Genomic DNA, 24,186 nt, shown 5'->3' with positions numbered 1-24,186 from the left:
TGAAGATGATTTTGGAGAGGAGGCCAGCCAGAAACCACAGAATCCATAGCTGGTTTTCTTATGCTAGCTGTGCTGAGTGTCTGCATTGCTTCCGCAAAACAAGTAAGGGCTGGTTGCCTGTGCCTTTGAGGAAGATTTTGAGTGATGAGGTCAGAAGGCAGAGTTGTTTGGGATTCCCATCCACATCCATCATGAGCCCTTTTCCTCCCTCCCGGTAGCCTCTTTCCTCAGGTGTGTTGACTTTCAATTTCAGAAACCCTAATTAGGGCTCCTAACTAATTTTTCTGTTACAAATCATTGGGGCAGGAGTACAGGTTTTTGCAAGGGTTGTTTATTCCTCTCCTCACCTAGTAACTCTCAAATAAAAAAGTGATTGGGGAGGGGAGAGGAAGAAGCCTTAATACCTTTTCTCTGACTCTTGGCTCACTTATTGTAGTCTTAAGGATGAAACCCAACTGATGATATTTCTCAGCCACTTTTTTCTGGGATTTTCCATAAATGACCAAGTGTTGGGGTGCTTCACGTGGATAAATGAAGCTATACCATCTTCGGGTACTCACAGCCCAGATATCACTTCTCAGTTGGGGATATGCCACAATATATGAAGAGAGAGGCCAAAGCAAGAATGCCAGCCCCAGCTGTTGGACCCAGCCCAAGAAGAGCCCCTTTCCCCCATCTGAAAATGTCCCCCACATCAAAAACTCTTTTGGGTCCCCCACCTTAATGGTTTCTTCGTAGCATTACACGTAATCATTTTGTCTGTGTACTAGGTCAGCCCCCAACTTACGTTGCACATTTCCACCAACATCTATCTCATTAATCATTGTGGGTGGTTACAGAGGTGAACTCATATGGATGAACTAAGAATTTTTACCCTAAACTGCCTATACTCAGGGCTCTAACTTATGCCCTATTTTTAATTTTAGCTGATAATTTAAAATGTAGCTCTACCCGTATCCCAGGAAATTCATATTACAGTACCCAGTTGGCTATAATGTTGAGTGAAGCGTTGGCTGTCTTGACCCATGGAGTTAACTTCTCAAGGCATAGCAGCGAGTGTGCTGCTGTCCATTCATTCCCCTGGCCCACTGCCCCCCTGCTAATTTGTCTCTCAGTATTTGTTGAATGGATAAATGGCTGGTTGGTTTGACCAAACTACCTCACCCTGCGGCATTTTCACTTGGAGGTCACCTTCAAGCAGCAGTTTCCACACCTACCCCCACCTACTGTTCAAAAAGAGGGATTCCGTTAAGATTTGATGAACTGCCTGTACGTGGAAGGATCTGTTTACCTTCATTTCTTACTGTTTGCCCTAATGCTTGAGAGGGTCCCTGGATAGCACAAATGGCTTGCGTTAGACTACTGATCTGAAGGTTGGCAGTGGTTCAAACCCACCGACTGGCACCATAGAAGAAAGGCCTGGTGATCTGCTTCCATAAAGATTTCAGTAAAAAAAATAAAAAGCCCTATGGAGCAGTTCTGTTCTGTGACATGGGGGCACCATGAGTTGGAAACGACTCAACAGCAACAGATTTTTTTTCTTGAGAATAGAAGGGACTTTTCTTGCCTTCTTTTGTTTCCTAGTAGATCACATCTGGGGCAGTTTAGGCTGAACATTCTCCGTAGTTAAACTGGATGTCCCCCCTCAGATGCCAGATTGTGTTATTTGAAGAGCCTGTCACCAGGTCAATGGGTCCCATGTGTTTTCAGGGCTTGGTTCTGAAGTGTGCAATCCTTTGAATATGAGCATTGAGGCGGAGCTGGTCATCGAACAGATGAAAGAACAACATCACAGGGACTTGTGTTGCCTAAGACTGGAGCTTGAAGATAAAGTAAGTCTTTCTTGCCAATCCAGTTCTCTAATTTCTTTGAGTTCAAATAGGCTTATGTCTGTAGGGCATCCCCAGTTCTTTATTTCTCATAGAGCAGTACTTTCTATGCATTTCCTATTTTGTCTAGTGGCTACCAGGAACCCACTCCCTCAGGCTGGTTTCATAGGCTTTAAGTGAGGCCTTACCCTCCTGGGAGAGAGTTTCTCCAATATGTAATATCTTCGGCTCTGGTCGTGTGAAACTTGAAGCTTAGAAACCATAATATTATTTTCAACCTGTTAAAAATACCTCTTAATACTCAAACCTGCATCTAAGTACATGTTTTAGATTCATACCAAAAAAGTTCTTTGATACAGCATTAGCTACTAAATCAGATACAAGTTCTGAGCCTTGGAGTCCAAAATCCTTTATCGTGTGCCTCAACTTACATTTCTAGTCTTCTTTTTCACTATCCTTTTGAGTTAATTTAGCCTCCGGCCAAACAGGGGAGTTTACTGTTCTCCATCAAACTCTGCCCTCTTTTGCCACCATGTCTTTGCTCACACTGTTAATCCTCTGCTTCTTGAAAGTCTACTCCTCCTTCAGAGTTTATATCCAGTGCTGCCCCTCTCATGAAACTGTTCCTGAATTTCCTCAACCAAATCTGATTTTTCCCTCATTTGCATCCCCATTTTACGCCACAGCTCTTTTTTCTATACGTTTTGTTTTATGTTCTGCTTTGTGTTATACTTGTTTTTACTTGACCATAACCATGTCTATACTGGTTTCTCCTTCATGGTAGGCATTATGTCTTAACCAGCTTTGTGTTCCCATGAGGTCCCATGCCCAATAGGTATTCAATAAATGTTTGAATTTAATTATTTTAAGACTCTAGATTTGCTGTTTGTGAGGATGCCTTTCAAAGGATGCACTGGAAGGCAAGTGGTATACATTTGAAGGTCTGTTCAGTTTTTAACAGAGCTGTTCAGAAACTAATAAAATTCAGCCCCACTAAAAGGAAGGCAAGCCATGCCTGACTTAAATATATCTTGCTTAAAGTGTTTTTTGAATTAAGTTAATTTATAAAACAAAATGGGAAATCTGAGGATGTCTTATGGGGAAAAAGTACTTGCTGCCCACATCACCCTCCTTTCCACGGCCTTTGGTGAAATAATCTTGTCGTGGTTACACTTTTTGATTTTAGGTGCGCCATTATGAAGAGCAGCTAGATGAGACCAAGGTCACCTGTGAAAAGGAGCAGGAGAGTACGAAGCAGAAGTATGAGGATGAAATACACACCTTGGAAAAGCAAATTAGTGGCCTTAAAAATGAAATTGCAGAACTTCAGGAGCAAGCCATGGTGCTAAAGGAGACACAGCACAAGACTACCTGCAGACACCAGGAGGAGAAAAAACAACTGCAAATGAAGTTTGATGAAGAACAGACTCATTTGGAGGAAAAGCTAAGGCTGGAACATGAAGTAGACCTCAAGGCTAGACTGGAGCAGGTAGAGGAAAGCTTTAACCGCGAGAGGGAAGGACTCATTCATAAAGGCGCCTGGGCAGAAGAGAAGGTGAGAGACTTAACTCAGGAACTAGAACAGTTTCACCAGGAGCAGCTGAAAATCCTGGTGGAGAAGCATACCCTAGAAAAAGAGGAGTTGCAGAAAGAGCTCTTGGAAAAACACCACAGGGAACTCCAAGAGGGGAGGTAAGAAAATGAGGGGAAGTGGAGCAGCCTGGGCATCGTCTCTCAGGACACCAGAAGTTCTAGTCAGTTAAGGAGACTTAGAAAAATCAGAAGGCATAATAGTCCATTGATTGACTAGATTCCTTTGTAATTTTTCAGCATGCTTTGCCGTTGCTTAGCCATAAGCTTACCTTGGGGTTATTGGAACTGTGTGTTTCTGTTGTTGTTGCTTTAAAAAAAAAAAAAAAAGAGGAAAGTATTTATTGTGTCAAGACGTATTGTATCTTATAAGGCACCAGATAAGGATAAGATTATCCCAAACATGGTTCCTTCCTAGTTCAGTCTTGTTGTTTTCTGAGAAAGGCTATTTATAAGCTGGATTCTGGGCAAAATTACATTTCCTTCCAGAATTATGAAACCAGCACTTTGTGCTTACCTTCCTCACACAAAACCCCAGATACGTTGGAGGGCACTGGTGCGTCACACTCAGTTAACTCGATGCTACTTTATTAAGTAAGAAGCAAAAGCAAAACGAATTTGTTAATATGTGTGGTTTATATAACTAATATCCTATCTTATTTAAAGATAGGATGTTATTACCTTAATCACTTATTTAAAATGAAAGAATTTTATATATTTCCCAAGTTAGGGGTTAGGTTAATATGCATGTGATCACTGAATATAAAATATGAATTTAAGCCCTAGGCTAAAAGTCCAGTACATGTAAGTTTGGGAATATGCCAAAGAATTTGGTTTCTAAATTTGTCCTCTAAATGCAGAAAGAGGTGACTGTGTCTTCTAAGTTAATTATGGCTGCCAGTTTTAGCTCTCAGAAATGAGACCCATTCCCAGGATACATGAATCACATAAGAATATGTGAAGACAGTTTTTAGAAAGTGTTTTAAATTGTTCACTTGGCAGCCTTTTCTATGCATGGTAAAATGTTTTTTGTTTGCTTCCGGAGTTGGCAGCAGTTTCAGTAATGCTGTATGTTGACCACATGTAGGGAAAAAATGGAAACTGAGTATAATAGAAGAACCTCTCAGATAGAAGCCCAATTTCTGGCTGATTGCCAGAAAGTCACTGAGAGATATGAAGACGCTCTGCAAAGCCTGGAGCAGCGCTACCGCCAAGAGCTGAAGGACCTCCTAGAACAGCAACGTGAGGAGAAATCCCAGTGGGAATTTGAAAAGGACGAGCTCATCCAGGAGTGTGCAGAAGCCCAGGAGCAACTTAAAGAGACCCTTCAAAGAGAGAAAGCAACTTCTCTGGTCCTGACCCAGGAGAGAGAGATGCTAGAGAAAACATACAAAGAACATTTGAACAGTTTGGTTGTTGAGAAAGAGAAACTACTCAAAGACCTGGAGGATCTAAAAACTGTGTCTGAAAGTCAGCAAAGCCTACTGTCCAGCCACATACTTGAGCTGAAGAGCAATCACGAAAGAGAACTGAAGGACTGTGAGCAGGTCCTGTGCCAGGCAGGGGCCTCAGAGCAGCTGGCCAGCCAGCGGCTTAAGAAGCTAGAGATGGAACGTGACCAGGAAAGGCAGGAAGTGATGTCCAAGCTTCTGGCCATGGAGAACATTCACAAAGAGGCCTGTGAGAAAGCAGATCAAGAGAGGGCCGAGATGAGCACAGAAATCTCCAGGCTGCAGAATAAATTAAAGGAAATGCAGCAGGCATCTCCTCTCTCCAGGCTTGAGAGTGGCTGCCAGGCAATGGGAGTGGGGGAGGCAGAAGGAAATGGCACCATGTCCCTGCTGCAGCAAGGGGAGCAGCTGTTGGAAGAAAATGGAGATGTCCTCTTAAGCCTGCAGAGAGCTCACGAACGAGCAGTGAAGGAAAATGTGAAAATGGCTACTGAAATTTCTAGGCTGCAGCAAAGGCTGCAAAAATTAGAGCCAGGGTCAGTAACATCTTCATGTTTAGATGAACCAAATACTGAATTTTTGGGAAGTTCTCTGGAACAAATAGAGCCATTTTTACTGCAAAACAGAATGAAGCAAGTAGAAAGTGTACCCAAGAAGTGTGTCCTAAGTGACTTGCAAGATGATGAGACTCGAGATCTGGAAAGTACAGAAACGAGCTCTGTTCGGAGGCAGGAGGCCAAAATAGAGTCTGAAGCATCAATAGAGAGTTTTTCCGAGCTTGAAAATAGTGAAGAGACCAGAGCTGAAACCTGGGACCTAAAGATTAAGATAAGTCAGCTTCAGGAACAACTAACAGTCTTACGTGCAGACTGCGACCGAGCTTCTGAAAAGAAACAAGACCTTCTTTTTGATGTTTCAGTGCTCAAAAAGAAACTAAAGATGCTTGAAAGAATCCCTGAGGCTTCCCCCAAGTATAAGTTGTTATATGAAGATGCTAGTAGAGAAAATGACTGTCTTCAGGAAGAGCTGAGAGTGATGGAGACTCGGTACGATGAAGCACTAGAAAATAACAAAGAACTTACTTCAGAAGTGTTCAGGTTGCAGGAAGAACTCAAGAAAGTTGAGCAAGTGACTGAGACATTCCTTAGCCTAGAAAAGAGTTATGATGAAGTCAAAGGAGAAAACGAGGAGCTGCATGTCCTGGTTTTGAGACTTCAAGGAAAGATTGAGAAACTGCAGGGAAGATCAGTGCTACAATGTGACTGCTTCTCCTTATGGGAAGCCCATTTAGATAACCTGCAAGTTGAACCTGATGAAAAGATACTTGAACTAAATCAGACCCTGGAAGAGTGTGCGCCAAAGGTTATGAATGTACACCATTTTATAGAAGAACATAAACAAGAAAACCAATACCTTGAGCCAGAGAATACACAACTCCTGGAAAAGGTAAAAGCACATGAAGTAGCTTGGTTACAAAGAATGATTCAGACACATCAAGAAAAGCCAAAAATACAGAACCAAGTTATACTAGAAGAAAATACTGCCCTTCTAGGCCTTCAAGACAAACACTTTCAGCGTCAGGCCACAATAGCAGAGTTAGAGCTGGAGAAAAAAAAGCTACAGGAGCTGACTAGAAAGTTGAGGGAGAGAGTCACTGCTTTAGTTAAGCAAAAAGATGTATCTTCTCAAGGAGAAAAGGAGGAAGAACTGAAGTCAATGATGCATGACTTGCAAAGCACCTGCAGTGAGATGCAGCAAAAAGTTGAACTTCTAAGGTAACGTATGTACCTTCTAAGCTTCACGGAATCCCACAGGGCACCTCACCAGATCTAACTTCCACTGTTCGCTGAGCCTAGAGAACTAACCTGTTAGTCTTCAAGAAGAAAGCAGTCCTGTAGACGTCCTTCTGCTTCTGTGTCGCATTAACAAATAGAATAACCTTGCTTAGGAGGCATTCCCTTCCTCTGTAGGAAATAAATGTTATTCTATGGGAGGTGAAAGCTCATAATGCCAAGTGTTTGCTGTTTAACCATATGCATCATCAATGCATGTCATGTCTTTAACTCCTTTCTAGCACTTACTTCATTTGGATGAATAGATGACTTTTTTCCTTTAGCTAAACATTATTTTCCTCATTTTGATGTAACATGGTATATGCGAATGAATGCCTTTTGTGTATTATTAACTCAATTGGTAGATAAGAACTCTTATACGTGAAAAATTTTGTGTTTTGTGGCTTATAATTTTTCGCTTACATCACTTGAAGTACATGTTGATATCCTACAGTAGAGATTTATCTCAGAATATATAATTTTATTGAGGTGCTACCAGATTCTAATAAATGTGCTTGAAGAATAAATAAAAAATGAAACTAATCTGAATCACTTGACTTTATAAAACACGATTGCAGTACCCTTCTAGCAGATTTCATATTTAAAAGATGTGTAAAATATTACCTCATGTCTGAAATATCTTAATGATATAAAACAAAAATAATTTAATTCTAAATGTAGTTTTTTCCTCCTCATGCTTCAGACCATATTTAGATCAAAAACTCAAAATATAATGAAATGAAAAAAATTACAAGCCATTATTAGTGTACATATTTCAGCATGGCCTTTGATTTATGCAGTGAAATGTCTTTCTAGGTACCCTGGGTCTAAATGTAAACCTAATACATCTTTGTAATGTATAGTAATATGGCTTATATCAGTTCACCATAGGTAGAGCTTGAGTCATTTGCGCAAAGCAGTATGCTTGCCATTGAGAAAATCAACAACCAGAGTGGGCATTCCTGTCTCCATGTTCAAGTTTCTCAGCCATACTCACCTAACATATTTTAGTGAAATTCTTACATCCCAAATGAAATGAGTCAATATGCCGTAGCCTGATTTCCAAGTACTAAAAGACTACTAATTTAGATTTTTCTTTTTAACTGGCGTGGAGTACTTGTTTTATTGGAAGTCACTAGAAAGTATTTTCCAAAGATGCCAGATGACTGTCTTGTTGTAACTTTTTTTTTTTTTTAAATCTCTGTACTTCAGATATGAATCTGAGAAACTTCAAGAGGAAAATTCTATTTTGAGAGACGAAATTACTAGTTTAAATGAAGAAGATAGCATTTCTAACCTGAAATTAGGGAAATTAAATGGATCTCAGGAAGAAATATGGTAAGACATATACTTAAATTTTCTTAAGAGCATTTTGTGAGGACTAAAACTGTTTTACTTCAGTTTTTAAAGCCTAACTCTTAAGTCATATTTTCATCATCCCTTTAGGAAAAAAATAGAAACTGTAAAAAAGGAAAAAGATGCAGTTCAGAAGATGGTTGAAAATTTAAAGAAACAGGTAAGAAGGTATTTAAAATTTCCCATTGTTTCTGGATTCTAAAATTTACTTTTTTTTTATTTGAAATTTACAGATTTTCAGAATATGCTCCCAGGATAACATATAGCATGTGATGGTGAGAGTTTTCCAAAATCTCTTAAGAAAATTTAAGTCTGTGTCTTACCACATTTCTTCCTGAGTTTGAAAATGGAAATTCATCTCATGCCGACTCTAAACTGGTTTTCTATTAAATTTCATATATATTATTTCTAGACCCTGAGTGCTTAATATAGGCTTTATAACTGGGGGGCGGGGACATATCTCTAAAACCATACCTGTGAAATGTTAGCTCTATCCGTCATGCAGTTTGGTGGAAGAGTAGAAAGATCACAGTCTTAGAAGTAAGATGTCTCAAGGGCACATCTCACTGCTTGACTGAGAGTCACTGTTCAGTGAATGTTAAGTCCTTCCCCTTTCCTCACTGTGATTGAAAGCAGAAGTTAGGGACAGAATTTCGCAGATATAGAATGCTGGTTAATCAGTATATCAGTTCACAGAATTATGATTTATTCTGGCAGCTTGTGCCATTCAACACCCAATTTGTATAATCTCACAATGTATAATTGTGCAAGGGAAGACCATTTAAGAATCTGTGTGAAATAAGTCAGAGGACAACGACATACTGGGAAAAAGGGTATTTGAAATACTTGATATGGACAGGATATTAACATCCAAAATATATTTTGTGTACTTAAAAATAAATGGCAAACCTGGTTGAAAAATGGGCAATCAACATGAACAGTCCAGTCAGAAAAAAAGAATACAACATAAAAACATGATGAGTCACATTAGTAATTGGGGAAATGCAAGTTAAATGAGTTTCTATTTTTCACCTATCAAATTGGCAGAAAAATAAAGATTGGTATCATCTGGTGTTAGCAAGGTGTGATGAAGAGTGTGTTCACACACAGTCGATAGGACTGTAAATTGGTACGACTTGTGAGAAAGATATTTTGTTAATATCTATCAAGATTGTAATATATGTGCATACCTTCTAACCCAGCAATCCCACTTCTAAGAAATGATCCTAAAAACAAAGTGCTACCATGTATAGGGGTATTTTCCAAACTATTATTTTGTTTATTCATAATTAAAAGAAAAATAACAAACCTGTATGTCTATCAAAATGGATAAATGCATGGAACATCTTGATACAGTAGAATACTTACTGTATGACCACTTTTTAAAAAACCAGGTAGTGCTTTCTGAATGTACTGACTTGGAAAGAAAAATGTCTATAAGACATTGTAAGTGATTAAAGTAGACTGCCAAAACATGAAATTATCTAAATATTTGTTAAAAAGAAGAAGAATCTATATGTGTATATAGGTTTTTATATATGCAGAGAAAATTATCTGGAGGGATACGTGCCCAGCTGTGAACAGTGGATACCTCCGTGGGGTAGAATTGAACTGAGTGTTAACACTTCTTCATACACTTCCAGAATGATTGAATTTGTAATAATGAGCATGTATAATTTGTTATTAAAACTACATAGAGAGGGGAAAAAACAGTCTCTAAATCTGTGTCTTAGCAGAAGTGGGATAACCAGTTTTTTAAACTTATTTTAATTAGATTTCAGAATTAAAAGCCAAAAACCAACAGTTGGATTTGGAAAATACAGAACTTAGCCAAAAGAACTCTCAAAATCAGGAAGAATTGCAAAAACTTAATCAACGTCTGGCAGAAATGCTATCCCAGAAAGAAAAAGAGCCAGGACATGGTACATTTGAGGAATGGGAACAAGAAAAGTGTAATCTGACAGAAGAACTGGAACATTGTAAAGTGCAGGTATGGTCTGTAGCCACCCTATAGTTTTCCTTGAGGAAATCCCAAGAAATAGAAGAAATGCTTGTATTAAATTTCTTATACAAAAAGCCTCAATAATTAAAACAGTGTGGTACTGGCACATAAATAAACAAATAGATCAGTGGAATAGAAAGTCTAGAATTAGACCCAAATACATATGGAAACTTAGTAAAACAAAGGTAGCTAGCTTCTCAAATCACTGGGGTAAAGATAGACTTTTTAATAAATGGTACTAGGACAACTGGATAGTCATTGAAAAAGGGGTGAAATTAAACCTGTGTCTTATACCACATGTAAGAATAAATTCCAAATGAATTAGGAATCTAAATACAAAAAATAATACAAGTGCCAGAAGAAACATTGATGAATTCCCTTTAACTTAGTGTACACAAAAGCTTTCTAATTGTGATTCAGGAACCAGAGGCAATAAAAGAAAAGATTGATAAATTCTACTACATAAACATTAAAAAATAAAATTTGCATGACAAAAAATAACAATGTCTAAAGACAACTAACAAACTGAGAGAAAATATTTGCAACATATGCTACAAATGGCTACTATCCCTGGCATATAAAAAACTGTTAAAATTGAGGGACATAGGACCAAAAACCCTGTAAAAAAAAAAAAAAGTGGGAAAAACACATGAACAATTCAAGGAAAAAAAAAAAGATATTAAAATGGCCCTCAAACCTGTGATACAGACATTCAGAATCACTCATAATTAGATAAAAGCAAATTTAAACAACACTGAGATACTATTTCTTACCTGTTAGACTGGAAAATTTTTTAAATATGACGACACATTTTGTCAATGAGGCTGTGGGAAAACAGTCACTTTCATACATCCCTGGTGGGAATGCAGACTGGCACAATCCATCCTTCTGGAGGGAAATTTGGCAATACCTAAGAAAACTACATATGTACTTAGATCCCAGCCCAGCGATTCCACTTCTGAAATCTACTCTGAAGATAACACCTCTGACGATGTGAAAAAGTCTATGCTGAAGGTTATTCATTGCAGTATTGTTTGTAATTGCAAAATATCAGGAACAACCCAGATGCCCATACATAGGAGAGTGGTTGGATAAACTGTGGTACAGCCACACAGTGTTGTGCTATGTATCTGTAAAAAATAAAAGACTGAGGAAGATCTTTATGAACTGACATATAGTGATTTCCAAGATAAAACTATTAAGGGAAAAAGGCAAAGTATAATATGCCTGTAGTATGCTTCCCTCCATGGAAGAAAGAAGGGGACATAAGAAAATATGCATGTATCTGCTCATTTGAGCAAAGGAATATAGGATTTATGCTTCCCTCCATGGAAGAAAGAAGGGGACATAAGAAAATATGCATGTATCTGCTCATTTGAGCAAAGGAATATAGGAATGATAAACCTAAACTAAAGGGATTGGTTGCCTATAGAGGATGGGTGAGAAAGGAATAAAAAAATAGGGGAATGGGATAGAAGGAATGGGGAAGGGAGCGGCACTTCTCTGAGTCTATCCTTTCATTTAGTTCTAACTCTTAGGACCATAGTAATGTTTCACAGACTCCTAAAATAAACAGTCAAAACCAGCCAAGATTTGGGAGGATGCCAGCTTATGAATCTATCTCGTAAATGGATACTATAACCACACTAAGGGGATGGAGAAGATAATAACTAAGCCATTTAGAAAATAGTACTTTGACTGGATACTGTAGGGATAAAAGACAAAAAGAACTATACATGTGTGCTGTAACCTAGTCAGTAAATGTCTTTCTGATGGGGACGTACATTAGCAACTCTGAAACTACTTTATGTGACTACTAGAATTGAACAGATAAATAAATACATTGTAGACAAGAAGAATCGGATTTCTCACTGTTGGAGAAGGAAGTTACAAGTGAGGAAAGAGGGAAGGCCCAAATGAACCCTGTGATGTTGCATTGGAATCCAAGGTGTCAGTATAAATTCATGGTTTTAATAGATATACAGATAGGTAGATACGGAAATGAGATGCGTGGATGCTCTTAGGTTAGTACACATGTATTTCCCAACTCTGTCCGCTGAGAGTGCCTAGAAGCAGTGACACTGCAGCAGTGATGAAGGTACCTAGCGCCCAGTTCTTGGTTTCTAAATATCATTCTCCTATAAAAGAACTCCTATAAAAGTTCCTATATAAGAACTGCTTTAGGTGAAGGGAAGGACAACACTCAATACATGGAAGGTCAGCTCAATTGGACTGGACCAAAAGCGAAGAAGTTTCCGGGATAAAATGAATGCTTCAAAGGTCAGCGGAGCAAGCGTGGGGGTCTGGGGAACATGGTTTGCAGGGACTTCTAAGTCAATTGGCAAAATAATTCTATTATGAAATCATTCTGCATCCCACTTTGAAATATGGCGTCTGGGGTCTTAAATGCTAACAAGCGGCCATCTAAGATGCATCAATTGGTCTCAACCCACCTGGAGCAAAGGAAAATGAAGAACACCAAGGCCACACGACAACTAAGAGCCCAAGAGACAGAAAGGGCCACATGAACCAGAGACCTACATCATCCTGAGACCAGAAGAACTAGTTGGTGCCTGGCCACAATTGATGACTGCCCTGACAGGGAGCACAGCAGAGGACCCCTGAGGGAGCAGGAGATCAGTGGGATACAGACCCCAAATTCTCATAAAAAGACCAAACTTAATGGTCTGACTGAGACTGGAGGAATCCCAGCGGCCATGCTCCCCAGACCTTCTGTTGACACAGGACAGGAACCATCCCCGAAGACAACTCATCAGAAATGAAAGGGACTGGTCAGGGGGTGGGAGAGAGACGCTGATGAGAGTGAGCTAATTATATCAGGTGGACACTTGAGATTGTGTTGGCAACTCTTGTCTGGAGGGGGGATGGGAGGATAGAGAGAGAGGGAAGCCGGCAAAATTGTCAAGAAAGGAGAGACTGAAAGGGCTGACTCAAGAAGGGGAGAGCAAGTGGGAGTAGGGAGTGAGATGTATGTAAACTTATATGTGACAGACTGATTGGATTTGTAAACGTTCACTTGAAGCTTAATAAAAGTTATTTAAAAAAAAAAAAAAAAAAGGAACCAGGACTTCTTGGAAATGTGATTGATTGCAGAGCTGGGGCAGGGAAAATACAAGATGAACCTGGAACAGCTCATGGTGCCCGAAAGTAAGATAGTGCTCGAAAGAAAAACATGGGGGCATGTTGAAAGGACACAGGCCCCAGCTTGAAGGAGCTCCCAGTGGTCAAAGCTGGAGCAATTTGAGCAATAAAATAAATAGTTTTAGTATAGAATAAGACAAATATAAAATTTAAAATATAGAATAAAATATCTGTGAGTCCATACCAGTATAAAAATTGATTAAATAAAATGAAGGAGAAACGACGTTTTTTTTCCTAAAATAGAATTCAACTAATAAATGTAGAAAGAAAAAAGGAAATAGAAAATCATCATTAGACAAACAGTAATGACTGTTGTAAGCAAAATCCACTGAATTACACTGAAATTAATGAGCAAAAGTTGGAGGAGAAATAGGCTTTGCATAGTCTTAAAGTATCTCCCCCAAGGTGTTTATTAACTACAAAGAGAAAGATAGTAACTTGTCAGTGCAGAAAGCTGCAAAAGCTACCTTAGAAATCATGTTCATGCCAGTTAAGTGGAGAGCCTTTTAAAAGATAGCTTTGGTTAGTTCACTTGAGTATAAGAACAAATGGTCGTAAGACAGTGTGTCATAGAATTTGCATTAGTGTTTCCTTAATGTCGCCTTTTGTGAACCTGAGAAGTTTTCCCACGTCTAGATGAATATGTCCATTGTCTGACTTTTATTTTTCTCTTAGTCTTCCACTTTAGTCTCTTCCCTGGAGGCAGAACTTTCTGAAGTTAAATTACAGACCCATATTGTGGAACAGGAAAACCGCCTTCTCAAAGATGAACTGGAAAAAATGAAACAAGTAAGGCTGTGTGCTGTTTAGGGGGCGTTCATAGAGCCATATGTACCCAATGGTCTGATTTTTCTAGCCACCAAATGTTCTTTTTACTGAGCCCTATGACTTTTTTTTTATGACTAGTTTTTTTTTTTTTTTGCTAAGTAAGGCTGAAGACTTGAAATACAAATCTGTTTGTTATAGCTACCATTGTTAATTCTCTCGATGTTGTAATCGTGTAACTTGTAACATACATGTTTTAGAATCTAAATCTATTGCTAGAAATGAATCACAACCACTTCAATTTAAGAAATTTGTTGTTCTACTTTCTCCCAGCCAGGTGACAAAGTAATAGAAGTTTGTCTAAAATGAGAGTGACTTTCTTGCTCTTTCCTTTCACAACTGTGTTCACTCGTGTTTGTGAGGCACGGGTAAAGCTGTTCTCTCTAAGTCGTTTTCTTCTAGCAAGTATGAGGCATCTATCCTAGGTGTATGGGTAAATTCTAGGGCATTATCAGGGGTGCTGCCTCACTTAGAATGTGGCTTTAAGGATCCTATTTCAGAGTTTCAAGCAAAAGTTTTTATTTTTTAAATAATTCTTTTTGTGTTTTCTGTGAAAGTTCACACAGCAAATTAGTTTCACAGCAAAGGTTTAATTTTAAGTATAAAAGAGCGTTCACCTTAAAATTATGTCCTGACAATCATCCTATTTTACTCTTAGCTAGTTTTCAAATAGTACAGGTATCTTTATTTGAACAGTCCTGATTTATAGGAGGAGAGTTTAGTTGTTTCATGTGATTTATTGGCTTCACCATACAATTCCTTTAATTATTATGGCACTCTTAGATTATAGGCTGCTAAAAAAAAAAAAAAAAATTTTTTTTTTTTTTTTAAACCAAAAGTGGGCAGTTCAAATCCACCAGATGATCCTTGGAAACCCTATCGGGCAGTTCTACTCTGTCCTGTAGGGTCTCTATGAGTAGGAATCATCTCAACGGCAATGGACTTGGGTTGGGCTTAGATTATAAATTCTGTTTCTTGTATCTGTTCAGTCTATAAGCATAAAGGTGCCCTTTCCTGAATGCTGAAACACTTAGAGTCTGTACAACCTAGTGGTATATTTATGTTGAAATCTAATTGTATAAACTTTGCTTTCCTGAAAGGATTTTAAGATTCTCAGAGTATTTGTGTCTCCCGTAATGCCTAGTACAGTACTGGTACCCAACAGGTGCTTTATAAGGAACTTTTCAAGTTAAATACTGTTGTGCAAAGTGTATCTGCTCGGCCATAATTAGAGAAGGTACCTGTTCCATATAAACATGAGACGTTAAAACTCATAGGATCCTTTTGTGGTGTATAAATATTCCAAAGCTCTTATTATTGAGTTTATCCTGATTGACTTGGGCATACTTTTTTCCTTTACCTTTTGAAAGTCTGTCCATTGTTCAGCCTTTAAGAGGATAATGATGGGTTCTAAATCCACAGCATGGGAAATGTGTGCTTCATGACTTTGCAAAGCTAGCGAACAGAAGGAAAGGGACAGAGCTGGGAGTAGACAAAGATGATGAGAACATCATTCACATTTTTATTGCACATCCTTTACAGAAGCATTAGTATAGTGAGATGGGAAAAATCAGTGGGCTCTTCCTGCCTTTGGTAGGAGCTTGTTTCAGTAGGCGCCTGGACACCTGGATCACAAGGGTAGGGCAGTGTCAGCCCATTGTTGCTGCCGTACAGTTTGGAGCTGGAAAGCATGTACCACTCTGTAAGGCATAATGATTTATAGTTCACAAAGCATTTTTACGTATTTATTGCACTGAAAAGAAACACAAATACCACGAGGAGAAGTCACATGCCAGGCTATAGACACCCAAAACAGTATCAAGCTTTGCAGGATAGTGGGTAAAAAGAAGCTCTGTATTAGACCAGTGCCCGGGTACTTTAAAATCCATTTTCTCGTACCCTTCTGACTTGTTCCGATTTGTAAGACGTGCTGGATTTGTTGCCAGTGGAAGACAAGATTCAGCCCTTAAGGTCTATTTTGTCATACTATTCCAAAATCTAAGTGTAAAAGAACTTAAGGTAGGAAGTGGAAAGAAGGCCATAAAATCAAAATGATAATAAAGAACTGAAAAATTTTAAAGGCAAGTGAAATGGAGGAAAATAAAATAGTTTATAAACTATAGCTTATAACCTCTAAAGGGTTAAGAAGTGTAAGAAACAATCAGTCTCTTTAAAGCAGTGGTTCTCAACTGGGGCAGGGTAGAGGCAGGATTTTGCTATGGGTTCTACTAGCCAATGACTTCAGCGCTCTTACTTTGGACACATTTTCAGGAAAGACTAATGTCTAGTAAAGGATATCATGTTTGGTAAAGTACGGAGTCAGAGAAAACGAGGGAAACCCTCAATGAGATAGATTGACACGATAGCCAGAACAATGAACTCAAACATACCAGTGACCATGAAGGTGGCACAGGACTAGTCCCTGTTCCGTTCGGTTCTGCCTAAGATCACCGTGAGTCAGAGCTGACTCCGCAGCAACTAGCAACACGCTCCCGGGGCTGGTGGGCAAAGCCAGGGATGGTGCGAGCACCCTACAAGGCACAGCCCAGTCCTCCTAGCAAAGGCTCGTCCAGCCCGGTACGTCCGCAGGGCCAGGGATGATGCTGGAAAGGAGTGAAGACAGCCTTTGCTTTGCCTGATTCCGTAAAGGGAGGAGGAGGAGGAAGCCTGTGTGTTTACTCCAGGAGCATTTTACTGGCAAGTCAATTTAGGCATCTTCCAAAGGGAAGTGAACGTGGAGCAATGTAAGAACACTGTTGTATCTTTTAGCGTGCCCTTGTGTCAATGCCCAGTATGTGATTCAAACCAATTTTATATTCTTGACTGGGAATTTTGAAAATGACTTTCTGCTAGTTAGAAAAGCGTGAGGAAGATGTTTTATGCTGTATGTGCACAGGTTTAGTTGATGACAGCATGGCAGTGTGTTATTTATTTTACCCTAAAGGTTAAAAAAAAAAATCTAGGACTGGTAAAAAAAAAAAAAAATCTGGGACCGTTTTTTTTTGTTTTTTTTGACAATGTCTGTCTGGTAGAATCTGTCTGGGCAGATGTTTCAGCCTTCAATTGGGGAGCTGGGAAAAGCCAGCAGGGAACATTTTGTTAGAGTTAATTATAGTCGCCTAGAGTTTATATGTCATCTAAAGTTTCTGCAGATAGGGAAATAGCAGCAGACATGAAACTGTCCTGTTTATAAATACTTCTTTATAAATACAGCCACCAGATGTGATGGGAGGGCTTGTTTATCTCTTACAGCCGCACAGATGCCCTGATCTCTCTGACTTCCAGCAAAAAATTTCTAGTGTTCTAAGCTACAATGAAAAACTGCTGAAAGAAAAGGAAGTTCTAAGTGAAGAATTAAGTAGCTGTATTGATAAGGTAGTACAAATAATAAGCCTTTTTATCATCGTTGTATAAAGTGCATCATAATATGCTGTTCTCTATGGCCAGTGCCACGTGGGCCTCCCGTTAGCCTAATTGTTCCCTTAGTCTCCTGGAACAGTGCTTCAGCTGGCGCTCTGTGAGCCTAGATCTCCTGAAGTCATGATTGTGACAGGAATCTAATTAGTTGTTTCACAATCATATTATTAAATACAATAACAAAGTATGTCTAATTTTAATATATCACACAACTACTTAATATATACATATAATGCTATTTTTATATACTACTATGTTGCTTACATGTAATAAATAATACAAATATTATTGTATTTAAAAAACTGTTTTTTCCTACCTGCCTTAATGAGCATTCCATGTACTACTGTTAAGGTACTCCCTTGAGATTTCTGATTGCCTTCCAGCCCACTACCACCCACCCTTGAAATATGAGGGGGTGAGAAAGAAAAATGCAAATCCCAAAAGAAAAGAGACTCCTGAAAATTAGGTAGAACAGGGAGTCAGGAAAATTTCTCTCCTTTCTGTTACCTTGCCCTGCTCCCCCATTTACTAGATGCCACTTGATCTTGTCAGTACAAGTGGAGGCATACAAATTGGGGCTAGATACATTTGCAAAAATACTCTCTTACCTCTTTCTCTTCCTGAGAACAGTTGGCAAAATCAAGTCTTTTAGAGCACAAAATTGCTACTATGAAGCAGGAACAGAAGTCTTGGGAGCACCAGAGTGAAAGCTTAAAGGCACAGCTGGTGGCTTCACAGGGAAAGGTATGTGGACAAGTCTTGTTTCATCTTTACAGTTAGCATTTTCTACCTTCCAACAGAAACCCCAGTTGAAAGAATGTTCCAGGTGGAAGTGGCCTAAGAGAAGAGTGCTTAGAATAATGGCTTTTTCAGTTTGACTAACATTTGACATACGTTTACAGGATAGTGAAATAACTTGAATGATATTTCCCTCAAAGTTTAGTAGTTATGAGATTAGATATTTATGAAAGCTTGAGAAAAGTTATATAAAAATGGCTGTTCCTAATTTAGAAACATGGTTTTCTAAGGCAGGTTGCCCTATTATAGTTAAAAGATCTTCAATCAACATTCCTTTTTAAAATTTAAGAAATATTTGAAGTTGATATGAAATACCAGGTATTAGCATGATGTAGGGTTCTACAAGTATATATTTTTATTTTCAACTAAGTGTTCCTTTACAGACCACCGGCGCAGGCTAAAACATCATTTCTACAAAATTCAGTAAGACATCTTCTGTGATGCCAGTTGGTCCTTGTTGGTTCTGTAAGATGTCACTAGGTAATCTACCAGATAACTATATCAGCAATACCTTGCTCCAGGCATGATTTGTCATTGTACTTACTATAATTTAATATCCTATAGGTTATTAAACATAGGTTTCCACTGAGCTACTGAAAAAACTAGATGTAGTAGGTAGAAACAAAAGGGACCTTGGAGTTTTCATGTCCTCATTCATTCCTACACATTGCCTAGGTGAGACCAGTGAGGGTTTGGACAGGAGTGTAAGGTTGTCCTCCTGATGCAGGTTCAAAGTTTAGAAGATACCCTACAGAATGTGAATATGCAGATGTCCCGGGTTAAATCTGACCTACGAGTGACTCAGCAGGAAAAGGAGACTTTAAAACAAGAAGTGATGTCTTTACATAAGCAACTTCAGAATGCTGGTGACAAGGTAATTTCTTTTTTATTGAGGTATAACTTATATGTAATAATAAGAGTATACAAATTATAAGTGTATAACATGATCATTTCTATATGTAAACATACATAAATATATGACTTTTTACATATGTGAATGCATATATATGTCTATATATATGAGGAGCCCTGGTGGTGCAGTGGTTAAGTGCTCAGCTGCTAACCGGAAGGTCTGCAGTTAGAACCCACAAGCCACTCTGCAGAAGATATGGCAGTCTGCTCCCATAAAGATTTACAGCCTTGGAAACCCTGTGGGGGCAGTTCTGCTCTGTCTGCTCTGTCCTGTAGGGTCGTTATGAGTCAGAATCGACTTGATAGCAGTGGGTTTGCTCTGTGTGTGTATGTGTGTATATATCTATGTATGTGTATATATATATATATACACTTTTAGCCACTTAACTGCTTCTATCCTCTGCAACCAGAGGTTAGGGTTACCTGTTTCTAAATTGCATATAAATGGAACCATGGTGGCAAGGTAATTTTTATACTGAGAGAGAAGACCATGCTGAGTTGAGTTCTGTAGTAATAAAAATAAAACATTTTCTTAGTTAAGTAGTAGAATATAAAAGCATTCATACAAATTAGAAGTCAAGGAAAACATTGCAAGAAATCAATTTGGGAACATGCACACACAGAGACTGCAAAAAAATAAAACTTCTACTGAAAAGGAAAGCATTGGCATAAAACAATAGTACTGTTACCAGATTGTTCATTGCAATGACACCAGAAAGTCCAGGAAGAGATGGTGAAAGCGTTAGCTGACTGACACGTTATGGTGATGTTCCAGAAAGGATGTCTTGTTTTAGTATGTGACAATCCTGCTTAATCTCTTCTCAAATTCATAACAGTGTCATGGGTATCAGCCTTGGGATTGATGTTAAGATTTTGTCCTACAGTAAAAATTGTCAGTAATTCTGTTATTTGATACATTTTTTAAAACTGTGGTTTATTTTTACTGAGATAGTTGTTTCCATTTTCCAGATTACTGCTGGGTTGACATTTTTCTCAAAATGAAATTATACCTTTTTTCCTTTCCATGTTTTGACTTAAAAGATGGGAGGCTTATATAGTTGTTAGCTTTTTTGTTTTCTTAAGCATTTTCAGGATCCAAAAAAATCATTTTGGTAGGAATATACTTAAAAGTGTATCCCTGAATTCAGGCCTCAGTCACATGGACAGTGTTCTCTGGATTCTAAAAAAGGACACGATTGTATATATGAGGCTGAAAGTAGAGTTTAACTCGTGACAGCTTTCGAGTGGACAGCACATTTCAGAGTTCCCTTGTGCCTTCTGGAAGCCATAAGAGTAGTTCTCTAGGTTCAAAACGTAGCCTCATGAGAATGAGGCAATTTTTAATGCCACCAATCTGTATGCACTTGGATCCCATATGGACCTGGAACTTGCTCTACAATTATCTTTGCTAATGAATTTGTCCAGACTGTTTTGCTAAAGTCCATTTTAAACGGAGAATTTCTAAGCCTTTTTTAACCAAACTCCAAGTATATTGTTTTGTTTACATCTATGTATACATACAAGGAGCCCTGGTGGTGCAGTGGTTAAAGCATTCGACTGCTAACCAGAAGGTCGGCGGTTGGAACCCACCACCACTCCTCAGGAGAAAGATGTGGCAGTCTGCTTCTGTAAAGATGTACAGCCTTGAAAACCCTATAGAGCAGTTCTGCTCTATCCCATAGGGTCGCTATGAGTCATGATCAACTCAGTGGCAGCAACTTTGGTTTTTTTGGTGTATGTACATCCACGCATTCCCATTAGAAGCGAAAGGAGAAGGTTGAATGATGCTAAGAATTGTTGTCATTAGGTAAATATGACACCTTTCTCAAACCAGAAATGACCCATTGGTTTGCTTTTAAGACTTACCTTTATAATTCTCTTTTAAGAACTGGGCCCCAGAAATAGCCACACATCCATCAGGGTTCCTTAACCAGCAGAAAAAGCTGTCTTGGGACAAGTTGGATCATTTGATGAATGAGGAGCAACAGCTGCTCTGGCAGGAGAATGAGAGACTCCAAACCGTGGTGCAGACCACCAAAGCGGAGCTCACACACTCCCGGGAGAAGGTGACTTCAAAATTGTACATGGTGGTATATGTTTGAAAATTGTTCATTTGATATGAAAATGAAAGTTTGATATGATTGAAATGGTTCCAGCATACGGATTTGAGTATTCTGCTGTGGCAGACTTACTTAAGAATATATAATTTATCATTTATGTACATACAGTTTTATCCTGATGTGTTTATATTTTTCATTTTGTATAAGCAGTTCTGTATTAAAATCTGTTTTTGCTTTTAATCGTCATATTCAAAATGTAGACTGATGGAAATTATGTTAATTATATAGCTCTCATTCAAATTGGCTAGCTGCCAAGACTAGTAATACAAAATAGAAAAACTGTACACAAATCTTGCTGGTCTAATTCCTTATATGAAAAATAACGAAAACCAGTTACCATCAACTCACAGCAACCCCTTTGTGTACCAAGAGCAGAACTCTGCTCCATAGGGTTTTCAAATGCTAATTCTTCAGAAGTAAATCACCAGGCCTGTCTTCTGAGGTGCTTTCAGGTAAGTTCAAACCTCCACCCTGTCAGTTAGCAGCTGAATGTGTTAACAGCTTGCACCACCCAGGGACTCCCTGTAGGAGAAAAAGGAGCCCCTTTTTGAAGACTAACATTTAAAGGTTAGAATGGTCTTTAAAGGTCATCTTTTCCAGCCACCAAACTGATACATAAATTCTCTTTAACTCTGCCAAGTAGTTCACCAACTATGTTTAACCTATGCTAGAACACCTCTTTTGAGAGAAATTCTAACCCTGAAGAGTCATGAATATTCATTTAGTCTACACACTCTGTGCCAGAAAGTCTGCTGTTGCTGAAGTGGCAGTGGTGAACAAGACAGCCATGGTCCCTGTCCCCATGGAACATAGTGGATGTAAACGCATTATTTCAGGTGTGAATAGCCCAGTCAGACTAGGTAAGAATGGCACCTCATTCCCTCTCGAAAAGTTATGCTCATGTCAGAAAAAAAGTGCCTATCCAGACTGTGTCTCTTTCTTGGCAGGCACATCACACTACCGAGTCCTAGAGGTTTGGTCAAGTGTAAGAGCCAGAAGTCCTCTCTTCCCTGTCTTGTCCTTCTAGCATTAGGTTTTTTTGCTCGTTTGTTTTGTTATTTAAGTCTATAAACTGCCTTATTTGATTTTTTTTAACTTGAACAAATAGAAAATTTTACCATCCCTGTACCTAGTATCCACTCTAACTATATTTAGTGTTGAGTTTTTGGACCCAAACAGATTAGAATGTGTTTACCTAGGAAGGATCTTTTGAAACCCAGAAGCGTAGGCTTCGAGAATTGGCAAATTTAGCTGGAATAAAAGGGGTTTGAATACAACAGAACCCAAATGCTGAATGAAATCCTTTCTTAGGTTTGTTGTTTGTTTGTCCTGCCTGGATGATTATATTAGCATTTCTTCCTCTTATTTGTTCTTCTTAGGTTCGTCAACTGGAATCCAGCCTTCTCCCTCCCAAGCACCAAAAACATCTAAACCCATCAGGTACTGTGAAACCCACAGAGCAAGAGAAGTTAAGCTTAAAGAGAGAGTGTAAACAGTTTCAGAAAGAACGATCTCCTAACAGGAAGGTGAGTTTTTGAGTGTTTACTGGCCTCCTATGTTCTGGCTATAAAGTGTCCTTAAGTGTATTTTTCTTCCTACATGTGCTTCTAAGGAAGTGGATACAATGGCATATTTTGGTTCTTTATTAAACCTTTTTATGCATTTGCAATCTTACTAAAACTGTATTAGCATTCTTTTTGATTGAGTAATGGGTTCACAAGGAAGATAGTTTCGTTTTTGTTTTAATATGGAGTTTTTGAATCATTAGTATTACAAGCCATTATAAGATACTAAAAAAAAAATTCATTGCTGTTGAGTTGATTCTGACCTATAGCAACCCTATAAGGCAAAGTAGAACTGCCCCCTGGGGTTTCCAAGGCTATAAATCTTTACAGAAGCAGACTGTAGCATCTTTCTCTCACAGATCAGCTGGTGGGTTCAAATCTGTGACCTTTCAATCAGTAGTCAAGTGCTTTAACTACTGCACTACCAGGTCTCTTTCTTTATAAAATAGTAAAATATATATATAGCCTTAATGTTAAAAGTGTCTTAATTTGGTCTATATTAGTTATCAGTTACCACTTACAAATTACCTAAAATTTAATGCCTTAAAACAACAAACATTTATTACCTCAGTTACTGTGAGTCTGGAACTCAGAAGCAGCTTAGCTGGGTGGTTCTAAGTCAAGAGTCTCATGAAGTTGCAGTCCAGATGTCAGCCGGGGTTGCAGTTATTTGAAGGCTTCACTGGGGCTGGAAGATCCGCTTCCAAGCTCATTCATGTAGCTGTTGGCGGGAGGTTTCTGTTCTTTGGTAGCTGATTGCTGGTGGCCTGAGTTCCTCACTACCTGGGCCTCTCCTCAGGATGTGGCAGCTGGCTTCTCCTAGAGGGGGCAGTGAGAGAGAGAGAGACTAGCCAAGACCAAAAGACCAAGAGGGAAGCTGTAGTGCCTTTTATCACCTTATCTTGGACGTGACATATCACTTCTGCTTTATACTTTTGGTCACCCAGACTAACCCTGGTATAATGTGGGAAGGGACTACACAAGGGTATGAACAGCAGGAGGTGGGGATCATTGGGGGCCACCTTGGAAGTTGGCTACCATATGGTCAGATTTCTGTATGCAGCTCAGTTTGCTTTCCATACTTTGCCCCATGAAATTAGAGTCCTAGACCAGTGTTACTCTGGGGGTTATTGTTGTTACTTTCTTTCTATTTTTTTAAGCTAAAGTTCAAACGTATCACTGAGACTGTCCAGGTATGAAAAGTCTAATACAGAGTAGATGAGACAGTCACCTCATTCATCCTTAAAAAGTCATACTAATGTCAGAATGGAAATGCCTAGACAGACTGTGTCTTTTTCTTGGCAGCCACACCACACCATTGAGTCCT

The 24,186-nt window shown here is 38.8% G+C and overlaps 1 protein-coding gene across 7 annotated transcripts in view; it reads left to right on the top strand.

Annotated features, from left to right (window-relative positions):
• The window catches only part of NIN (ninein), a 118,070-nt gene that overhangs the window by 77,231 nt on the left and 16,653 nt on the right, over nucleotides 1-24,186 (top strand). For 5 of the 7 annotated variants that reach the window (XM_049897919.1, XM_049897918.1, XM_049897920.1 and 2 more), the window contains 12 exons: nucleotides 1,711-1,832; nucleotides 3,016-3,521; nucleotides 4,507-6,645; nucleotides 7,915-8,040; nucleotides 8,149-8,218; nucleotides 9,833-10,048; nucleotides 13,898-14,011; nucleotides 17,300-17,422; nucleotides 18,095-18,208; nucleotides 18,990-19,136; nucleotides 21,061-21,240; nucleotides 22,674-22,820. In XM_049897919.1, coding sequence (XP_049753876.1) covers nucleotides 1,711-1,832; nucleotides 3,016-3,521; nucleotides 4,507-6,645; nucleotides 7,915-8,040; nucleotides 8,149-8,218; nucleotides 9,833-10,048; nucleotides 13,898-14,011; nucleotides 17,300-17,422; nucleotides 18,095-18,208; nucleotides 18,990-19,136; nucleotides 21,061-21,240; nucleotides 22,674-22,820 — 4,004 coding nt within the window. The remainder of the gene's footprint in view (nucleotides 1-1,710; nucleotides 1,833-3,015; nucleotides 3,522-4,506; nucleotides 6,646-7,914; nucleotides 8,041-8,148; nucleotides 8,219-9,832; nucleotides 10,049-13,897; nucleotides 14,012-17,299; nucleotides 17,423-18,094; nucleotides 18,209-18,989; nucleotides 19,137-21,060; nucleotides 21,241-22,673; nucleotides 22,821-24,186) is intronic. The other 2 variants (XM_049897921.1, XM_049897925.1) reach the window with 2 other exon arrangements.

The sequence above is a fragment of the Elephas maximus genome, chromosome 10 (assembly GCF_024166365.1).
Source record: "Elephas maximus indicus isolate mEleMax1 chromosome 10, mEleMax1 primary haplotype, whole genome shotgun sequence".
In the NCBI taxonomy this organism is placed as follows: Eukaryota; Metazoa; Chordata; class Mammalia; order Proboscidea; family Elephantidae; genus Elephas; species Elephas maximus.
Note: the sequence above shows the minus strand (reverse complement) of the source record. Positions and strands in the feature narration are given on the sequence as shown.